At 35.9% G+C, this 10,130-nt stretch overlaps 1 protein-coding gene across 3 annotated transcripts; it reads right to left on the bottom strand.

Moving 5' to 3' along the window:
- Nucleotides 1–1,711: 1,711 nt before the first annotated feature.
- On the bottom strand, nt 1,712–7,842 carry LOC104601392 (uncharacterized). 3 transcript variants are annotated; one of them, XM_088896932.1, is made up of 5 exons: nt 7,461–7,808; nt 4,595–4,754; nt 3,894–4,150; nt 3,182–3,633; nt 1,712–2,180 (listed from the first exon to the last, which is right to left on the bottom strand). In XM_088896932.1, the coding sequence occupies exons 2-5, from the start codon at nt 4,681–4,683 to the stop codon at nt 1,908–1,910; spliced, it is 1,071 nt and encodes a 356-aa protein (XP_088753058.1). In that variant the 5' UTR covers nt 4,684–4,754; nt 7,461–7,808; the 3' UTR covers nt 1,712–1,907. The 3 variants fall into 3 exon arrangements, with proteins under 3 accessions (XP_088753058.1, XP_010262994.1, XP_019053971.1); XM_010264692.3 differs by lacking the exon at nt 4,595–4,754 and having other exon boundaries at nt 7,461–7,842; XM_019198426.2 differs by lacking the exons at nt 4,595–4,754; nt 7,461–7,808 and adding an exon at nt 4,356–4,511.
- Nucleotides 7,843–10,130: the final 2,288 nt, after the last annotated feature.

Here is a 10,130-nt window from a genome sequence, read left to right as displayed (position 1 = left end):
CCCACGGCACATTCCTTGCCATGTATTGGGAATATCTCCCAATGATGACATCATCGAGACTGATACTATCATCCGGAGATATTTATAATACACGGCAGGGATGTGCTGTAGGGCGGAGAAAGAACCCGAGAGAAGAAAGGTCACTCAATTTTGTCGTAAGCCTTGCTAAGGTCAAGTTTAACATAAAATAACCATCTCTGCCTTTCTTTCTTTTGATGGTGTGAAGGACTTCCCGACAAATAATCGTATTGTTAGAAATATGCCTGCCGGGAGTGAAAGCACTTCTGAAATGGTGAGATTAAATCAGGAGAAAAACATTTAAGTCCATTGGTTATAATTTTGGCAATGATTTTATAACTGACATTAATTAGATCAATTGGTCTAAAATCTTTTGCTTCCTCCACCTTGTCGTGTTTTGGAATTAAGCACAGAAAGGTTTGATTAATCTCACCAAATTTTTTTTTTTGGGTCAATAAAATAATTCTAGATAGAGGATACCACATTAAGTTGCATTGAAGCCAACATAAACTTAGGCATGAACACCATCAGGTCCGGGAGCTTTATGAGCACTGATATTAAAAACTGTATTACGAATTTCAGTTACATCTGGGATTCTACAAAGCAAGTCATTAGTTTGAGATGTGACGCATTGGGTGAGACCTACAAAATCATTGAGTTCTAGATTAGAAGAAGAAAATAGATTTTTAAAGTAAGTTGTGAGAGTATTGTGAATTAAAGACGGGGAGGAGGTCTAAGTGCCATTGTTGTCTTTTAGCCAGTGGATGGTGTTTATTGGATGCCACAATGTGATAGTAGCGAGTATTACGATCTCCCTCGAGGTTCCAGCTAACCCAGGCCTGTTGTTTCCAATAGGCTTCTTCTCTCTCTAACCAATTTTCTAATTCAGAACCGATCTTCATCTCAAACACTATATCTTCCAAATCTGGGTTCAACAGCTGCAAATTGTAAAGCTGGGTTTCAAGACTCCGGCATAATTGGTAATTGAGTTCAAGGATTCGGTATATTTTGTATAGGAGTGCTGATATCATTGTGCATTTGTTATCAAGTGTCTTCTTTTGAGTGGTAATTCTAATTTCAGAAACATGGGAGGAGTATGTACCTGCTATTATTAAAAACCCTATTTAGTGTTTGGAATACAATAACTTCATCAGCCATTCAGAGAGATCCAATTCATTTTTCATGATCAAACAATAAAATGGTTAAATATCATCTGATAGTTCTGTTTCTTGTAACCCCAGTAAACCCTATTTAGTAATGAATCTTTAACCGCTTTACGTTTTGCAAGCACCTGTATTTTCAGCTTCAGCACCAAAACTTTGTGCTCAGTTACTCGACTATCGTGACAAAATGCACAACTGGAGAAATTTAAGGGAATTGAGGATGACTTGTCAACTTCTGAACAGACAGAAGGATTGGCAGAACCATGATCACCGGCAGAATGCATGTTTCCACTGTAGTAAGGAATTGCTAGCCCTTGAAAGCAGGTTTTCTACATCTTCTGCAACTGGAAAGGTAAATCAGCTAATGAAAATATAAGAGAAAAGACAAAGAAAAATAAATTTGGTTCTGCCACACTTACCCGACAGAAGAAAGAGATAAAATAAGTTGAAGATCATTCAGTTTTTAAATGGGAAATATACTCAACCAGTTAAATTATTACATGGTTGACTTCTAAGGTATAAATGAATAATTTAAACACAATCATTTGCATCCAGTTGCATTTTATGTAGAAAAATAGAATAATTCACATGCAAAGATCATATAAGTATATAACAAAATCTACAAAGAAATATTGAACAAGAAAAATAAATAAAAGAAAATTGGAAAAGAGAACATTCTTATACAGAGCTCCACTCATTTTTTTCAACCCTGAACTTTTTCAACCACTAGTTTCTTTCAAGATCAGGTCGTAGGTCCATTTTCTTCCTTGTCTTCCCTACAAACAAGTCACTTGACTTGATCATGCCAGGAGCTCTTCCTATTACCGTTGTGAGGGGGAATTGTGCAACTGCCTCTTTCCTCCCGAGTGAAACAATAGCTGTTATTGAACCTGGTTTGTAAGTTGCCATCTTTCTTTCTTTTCCTTCACTCATCAACAGTTTCAGGTTCTTGGCAGCGACTAAAGCATGCTTCTGTCCCAAGTACCCTTGTTTGATTTCCTATTTTTATCCACCAATAATTATTAATATTAGATTTACCAAGAAATATGAGAAATGCAAGCAAACTGGGACATTTAAATCTTATACTATAAGATAGAATATGCCTTATTGATTGCTAATAAGGCTCAGTTTGGAAGGAGTACAAATACATACAAAATAATATAAAATATGAGGTTTTGCACTCTACATATTTGCATTTGTACTCCTTCTAAACTGAGCTTAAAGTAATAAATAATATCAGGATGTCAGAATACAGTTCAAAATTGTCCTTTCTACCTGTAGAGTGGTGATCCATAGTTTTTCTGGATACTTGGTGCACTTGTTGCCATCTAATTTGGCATATCCATACATAAAAACAGCCCTATTTAGTTATTTCAGACTAGAAATTGTTAGGTTAACAACTTCAATTGAGTGGCATTGCCCTGATTTGTTTCCATAAATAAATCATGACAATTGACAACTTATGCTAATAATGAAATGGGTATTATGTTTCAATGATACTGATAAAAATAATCCGACATTATAAGGGAAAATCAAATAAAGAAGGAAAATGAAAACGCAGAATATAGGGGCACAAGCTACGGATGACCTTCACTTAATACCCATTTCATTTTGTACACATGGTGGATATTTCAGATGGTTTTTGGTCCTATGTGAGGTGCACAAGTATGGAGGCATTTACAAAACAATATTTGTCCTTGCAGAAAGGGAAAGATGAATCAAATAATAAACTTGGGCTTTATTACAATTTTGATGGTATTTCTTACTGGAATAACAAGCAAATATAACAATAGTTTTCAGTTCGTTTTTTATAAAGCGTGGGATTCCTGTCTCTCCAAAGGTGCATTACTTGTCATTGTTTTTGTGTAACCATTTTTTATGTTGAATACTCAAATCTATGCCTATTCCAAAATGACATGAATAATATTATTTCAACTAAAGTTATAGCAAACAAAGATTTGTAACCAAACAAACTCATGGAAAATGCCATTTTTACTTACCGAAATGTCAGTTATATCTCCAATGGCAAAGATGTTCCTCCAACCTTTAACTCTCAAGTTCTCATCAACCATCAATCTTCCATTAGCATCCAAGCTATCCTTCAAAATTGTCTCCTTTAGCCATGATGAACCTGTGGGTTTACCAGTGCATAGAAAGTGGCAATCGGCAGTGACTGTTTTTCCACTAGATAATCGATATACCTTGTTTCCATCCGATACAGAGTTCAAGTTGATTGATTCATCCAGAATCACTTCAACTTTCTTTGAAGCCAACCATTCTAGTGTCTTGCTAGAAGCTTTTGGTCCAATAAATTGCAACAACCTTGACCCACTATGAACCAAAGTCACCTTCTTATTAGGGAAATCTGTAGCAACCTCTCCAGCAAGTTCAACACCAGTGGGCCCCCCTCCAATGATTAAAATGGACTTGGCAGCTTTGATTTTGTTGTTCTCTGCAATTCAAATAGGCCACGAGTTATATAAAATGTTGAAATTTTTATAGGAACCATCATCTCATTTATCTTAAAGAGTTGACATTTCTCACGTATGACTAGGAAAACAGCTACCATGTGTATTAGCAACACATCTAAAAAGTCTACTTGTTCACCATAAGCACATGTAAAACCACAGCTACCATGTGTATTAGCAACACATACAATAATAAACTCTATTTCATTGGATATATATAAACTCATTAATCCATTTTTCATACCTGCATAATACTGACGGAGCCTCTCCATTCTGGTTTTGGGAACAGAATCATCATGGCCAGTGGCTACAACAAGATAATCATAGGCAATCAGGCGACCCTCCTCAGTCAATACTTCAGTTTCTGTAATCTTAATAGCACGGGATGTAATGATATGCCCATTTGTAAGATAATCTTTGTGGTTGATCACTGATCTCTCTGCCATCAATGGCTCTACCATTGCTCTCAAGCTAGCCCATGGGATCTCAAAATACTCCTTCCTACAATACAAAAAACAACTAAAACCTAAGAAACAAAACAGTTGAAAGAACGTTTGGACATATTATATAAATCTTTAATAAATCTATAGTGAAGTGGCAAACAATAATGAATTAAAGGGATCCAATCATTTACACCGAAGTTGGTGGATCATCTAGAAACCCATATTTTAGTGTCCTCTTTTATAGATCATTGGATAAGCCTAACCTTCCAATTGTTGAAGTTATTCATGCAACTGTGATCTCCTCTTCACCCTCTGAACAAGAGTGATCAGTAAAAAATTTTAGCCTAATCAGCTAGGCATGAAATTTGATCAGGAACCAATCCAAGAAATGTGTTCTCCATACAAGACCCAGGATCAGTATGCATTTCCACCACTTGGAGTGTAATGGGTGGGATTCCATCATATATGATAAGAGTAAATATGCTGGGGAGCATTTGCATACATTGGAATTTTGGATCCCTTATGAGATTTTTGGAAGCCATTTGGAGCTGCTTGACATCCCCCTCCCCTTCTCAATGATTTTCTCTTCATAGTAACACTAAAATTTCACATAACTCAACTCCAATGTCTAAAGGCAAGTGTTTCCAAAAGCATGATCAAACCTGAAAATGTGTGAGATAAATAGCTAAGCTACTGACTCAAAGCGGATGGACATTCCAGAAAGAATGTATTGCATGACACTTAGTTCATTTAAGAATGTTCTGAAGTGAAATACAGATAAAGTTGCCACCACCAGTCTAAAGAATCAAGCAGAGTGAAACTTAGTTTGTTGAAATTTTTAATATTTACTTGAAAATGATAATCAAAGTATGAAGATGAGCTGCATATAGTAAAACCCATCTTTCAAATAGCAAGACAGAGTAACTTTTCAAATCCAAAAGTCACTATGAAATATTAATTATTTAAAAAGTGAAATAGTAATTCATGATGTACATTTGAAACATTAACTTTATGTTCACCATCTCAATGATGAACAAATATGCTTTGAGAACTCTGAGAAAACCCTTGAGAACCAGGAATAATGCTATCTTAACTCATTGAAAATGTTGCATCAACTAGTGATTATGAAGAACAACAACTAACTTCAATGCAATCAATTATTTCTCATGTCACCAAAAAAAGCAAGGGGGGTCTTGGAATTTGTGATTTAAATTTTGTTAGTCATTATGACATGGCTAACAAAATGTGTATGCTGAGATGGATGAGTGGAAAGGCTAGAAAGGATAGGATCAGAAATGAAGTCATTAGAAGGAACCTAGGAGTAGTTCCAATAGAGATAAAATGAGAGAAAGTAGACTAAGATGGTTTGGCACATGCATGGAAGACTATCAACAGCATCTGTAAGAAGTGATCTGTTGCAACTTGCAAATTAAGGGGCTAGAGAGGCTAGGGGTAAACTAAAAGGACATCACTTGATTTAAGCACCCATAATTTTACAATAGATATGAGTTTAAACAGAACAGATTGGCGAAACAGGATTCATGTAGCCAACCCCATATGGTTGGGATAAGGTGTAGTTTTCTCTTTATGCAATTACAAAAATGGAGCAACCTTAATGCAAGTTCAGTAATTTCAATTGCATTACAGGCACAACCCACATGAGGTAGCCATAATGCCCTGAACTACATGTCTGCATCATGAATAGGCATACACTTTTCATGCTCCAAGCCAAACGTGTGCACCTCATGAATATTTGAGGTGGAATTAAGGAAAACAAGACAACATGGTAAAACCGTAAAACTATTCCAGAAAAGCCATGTTCATTATTACTTTCAGTCTTTCACCTCCAAAAGAGGATATAATGTAAGTTACTTTCAGTCTTTCAGTCTTTCAGTCTTTCAGTCTTTCAGTCTTTCAGTCTTTCACCTCCAGAAAAGCCATGTTCATTATTACTTTCAGTCTTTCAATTGAAGAGTTGAACAGTTAATATCCCATCCAACAGTCCTTTTATCTGGTTTGGCTTTCAAAAGTTTGTTTAATATTGTTCTTGTCAAGTAATTATATGACATAGTGGTGAATGGGAATAATTCCCCAGACATCCAAAGGGTCGAGGTAATTTCATCTGAAAAGTTTAAAATTAAATTGAGTTCAAGCCAGGTGATAGTAAAATGGAGCCTGAATCCTGATATCCTAATCTTAATTTATAGCAATTAAGTGGTTATCCACTATACCCATGACCCAATAATCAAGACGGTCAGTTGGCACCCCTCCAATAGGAGGTGAAGGATCAAACCCACAGAACTGCAGGCTCTCCTTGGTATGGCCACTGGGCATGTAATTAAAAAGAAGAATTGGTGTCAGTATGCTTCAGTATCTAGTAGGGATATCTATCCCTTGCTCATCAGAGTATTGCCCATTCAATCAGTGTCAGTATGGACTCCTGAGTCCTGACTTGAAGCTAGTAATTTGCAGGGTCTTAGGTATCTCAAATCCACAATGAATGATTTGTATCTACGACTCTATCATGTTTCAGATAGTCATGATCAACCACTTCTGCACAATGTGCCCTTATTGGAGTTCATGTTATGGCTTGAGGAGTATAAGAAAAGTCTAGTTTTGAATCCTATACAGAATTTGGTCTAGGGTAGCAGAGCTTCTTTGGTTGAAGGTCACATTACAAGAAACAGAAGTATGCACTCTGCAGCCATATGGATTTCTATAATCCAATCAATGCTGGCTTAACTCTCAAATGTCCATATCCATTAAAAAAAAGAATATTATTCAACAATTCAATAACACCATTAGCAGAAGGGGGGGGGGGGGGGGGGGGGGGAGAGAGAGAGAGAGAGAGAGACCAGGCCATAACACGGTGGATAATTAAACCAGTATTTACCGCTACAACTATAACAACGGCCGTTATAACAGTCGTTAGTTTTTTGAAAATTTCCTGTAAGTGGTTCACGCCCGAAACTCGTATCGTATCGATACTTGAACCTTACTATCAAAATGTATGTTTAGTTGGTTGATTATGATTATATACTATAAACTAAGAAGTAATGGTATCGACCATCGAGACGCTATTAACGCCCACAAGATAATAAGATAACGACCATTCCAACGAAAATAACGGCCTTGAAGTCAGCTGTTGCTGTTCTATATAATTAAATTACAACCAGAGCTACCAGACGACTTATTTATTTCACATAAAAAAACACTTACACTTCTGTTCACATGAGAATCCCATCAACTTACAGTAGATTATTTTGTTTTATTTATTTATTTTTTAATGGAAAATAGGCTCTAGCCATTTTGGCTTTCCTTTTTCTTTCTTTTCTGGCTGGATGGAGAGAGAGAGAGTGAGAGCTTACGGGTCGATGAGGAAGACATGAGCATCGAACTGGAGAGATTTAGCGATTAGGGCTCCGGCAACGCCTCCTCCGATGACCACTACCCTCCTTCTATCAGCGCTTGATGGTTCCATGGCTGCTTCGTTTGGAATGAGATGAAGCTCAGATTAAAACGAAAGATCTAAATGGCCAGGTGCTTGAACAATGAAGAGGAAGAGGAGGGCTCAAAAGATTGCTTATGGATTTCTAAGGGATAGGGAAGGCCGGAGGCAAGCAACCCCGGTTGCCTCCTCCGGGAAGAAGAAACCAGGGAGCACGAAATTAGAACTTAGACGAGGGACGCTGCTTGGTAAACAATTGGCTGTTCGACAATGCAGCTAATCTATTTATATTGACCTCCTTTATTGCACATCCCATGTGCAGATTCTATTCATAATTAAATACTAACCAATTGATTGATGGATTCAATTAATGAACTAAGGGTAATTTGGTCAAATTATCCATTATACAAAGACAAACTGGGTTTGGGTCCACCAGTGAACGGTTCAGATCATCTTAACGCGTGATACAGGGAGAAGGATTCTTGTCTGTGGGACCAATTCACCTCAACTCAAGTGACGAAGCTTCCTTCACGTTTACTATTCTATGTTCCATCCTCGGTGGCATAATGATTTTGCAACGTCCTTTTTTATATGGGCACTGGAGATTTCTTCGGGAAGGCTTCATTTGCCGTCAATATGGAATCTTCATTTTATCGGCTAGTCGTAAAAGGAAGTTGGCATTATCATTTTGCCGTTGGACCTCTAAAATCACTAGAAGTTTCCTACCGTTTTGACGAATTCTTCGGTAGGACGTAGGAGACGCGTTAAGAAATAGCCAGCTGGTCCAGAGACTCTAGACGGATACCATACCGATCCTCGTCCTCGTGTAGAGGTTGTACAAATCGCAGCTGTGGCAGGCAAGCTCTCGTTTACCGGTTAAGCAAGTTGAACTGAAATGTAACACAGAAGAATGGCAAGAATTAATTATGCCCCGATGTTTAACCTGCTCAATAAGTAATGTAAGATTGATTCACCACGTGTCTCATGTTAGAGAGATAGTAATTTCTACGACACCCTCTTGGCTGTGTGGTTAACATTCCCTTTTTTTCCCTATTTCATGTTCAACAAGATTTGTTTTGTTTTGATGGTGAGCAACAAAAACCGACTGTAGTTGAACCGAAAATCTGGTTAACTGAATGAATCGGTTCGGTACTTTCAAAAAATTGAAGTTATCAGTTTGGTTTCAGTTAATCAATATAAAAACCGGCAGTTAATCGAATCGATTGGTATGCATATATATTTTTATATAATTTATGTATATTAAAGATATTTATATATATTATTTAAAATATAATATTATATATGTATATATATATATATATTTAGTTTTTTATTATATATCTATTTTTTATAATATATATTGTAAATATAAAAAACCAAAAAATTGACGAACCAAATTGACGGTTAATCGAACTGATCAACTGGTTAACCAATCGGCTGTGATTACCAATTTTCCAAAAACCGATAATACCAGTTTGCTTTCAAAAATAGGCCCATGGTTCACTTAATCAAACCATGAACACCTTTATTTCTCTCTACTTTTTTCTTTCTCACCTCCTTTTTCAGTAGTGTTTTAAGACCATGGAAAATAGAAACTTTTTTTTTGGTATTTGAGGCTATGTTTGGTTTGAAGGAAAATGCAGGGAAAAAAAGGGAAAGGTAGGAAAACCTTTACAAACCTTGTATAGGTTCTCCTATCTTTCCCTTCATTTCCCTACCTTTTCCTTCAAACCAAACATAGCCTTAAGGAAAATAGAAACTCAAGTAGATGTGCTAGTGTGTGTGGGTGTAATTTGGGTTGGCTCGGATTAGCATTTGACACTATTTTGGGTTCAGGATCTTTGGGTCCAGTGCATTCAAATTTTGACAAAAGTCCAATATGAGTCTGCCCAAATTGCACCCCTAAATTCAAGTGATGTTTGCCAAAAATATATATGATTTGTTTTTCAGAATAAAAATATAATTTGTTTATTGATGGTAACAAATTCATATATTGTTTGATTCAATCTGCTATGATTAAATTAAATTATATATACATATACATAATTTTCTAGCATTAAAATATTTTAAAATTATAAATTAAGTTGGGATTTGGGATTTGGGATTTAGATAAACCTAATGTTTTGTTTACAATGGTATCAAATTGAAGATCCAATAATTATATAAAATTTTTAATATTATTGTAAATTTTGATTCTCATTTTTTTACAAAGTGTAGTCCAAGTTGTTTGTGATTTTTTTTCCAACTCCGCTATATTTTCTTTAATTTAATTTTATTATTTTATATATGAACAATTTTCTTCATTAAAATTCATATGGAATAAAATTTTAAGATTTTTTTTTCAATTTGTTCTCTATTTTATTAAGTGATTTTTCAAAATTTCCTTCATTAAAAATAACAATTTTGTGCCAACACCAACCCATGTATCCAACCCTCCTCCACTCTGAGTTGGGATCTATACTCACAACAAAAATTGTCCCAACACGCTTCCAACATGACCAATGTCTTTACATTTCACCATGAGACCATGGCCCACCATAAGACTGAAACACAAGTTAGATTGGAGACTGGATCTGCTCCTCACATAGGG

This window comes from Nelumbo nucifera, chromosome 2 (assembly GCF_055504915.1).
Source record: "Nelumbo nucifera cultivar China Antique chromosome 2, China Antique-T2T, whole genome shotgun sequence".
Taxonomy (NCBI): domain Eukaryota; kingdom Viridiplantae; phylum Streptophyta; class Magnoliopsida; order Proteales; family Nelumbonaceae; genus Nelumbo; species Nelumbo nucifera.
Note: the sequence above shows the minus strand (reverse complement) of the source record. Positions and strands in the feature narration are given on the sequence as shown.

Bases quoted from the DNA above. Each gene is read 5' to 3' on its own strand.
- LOC104601392 (XM_010264692.3), bottom strand. From the start codon at position 7,573: ATGGAACCATCAAGCGCTGATAGAAGGAGGGTAGTGGTCATCGGAGGA. The intron at 3,634-3,893 runs GTATGAAAAATG...TTTGAATTGCAG, and splicing joins GCTCCGTCAGTATTATGCAG to AGAACAACAAAATCAAAGCT. The intron at 2,181-3,181 runs GTAAGTAAAAAT...GGATAAAAATAG, and splicing joins GAGATATAACTGACATTTCG to GAAATCAAACAAGGGTACTT.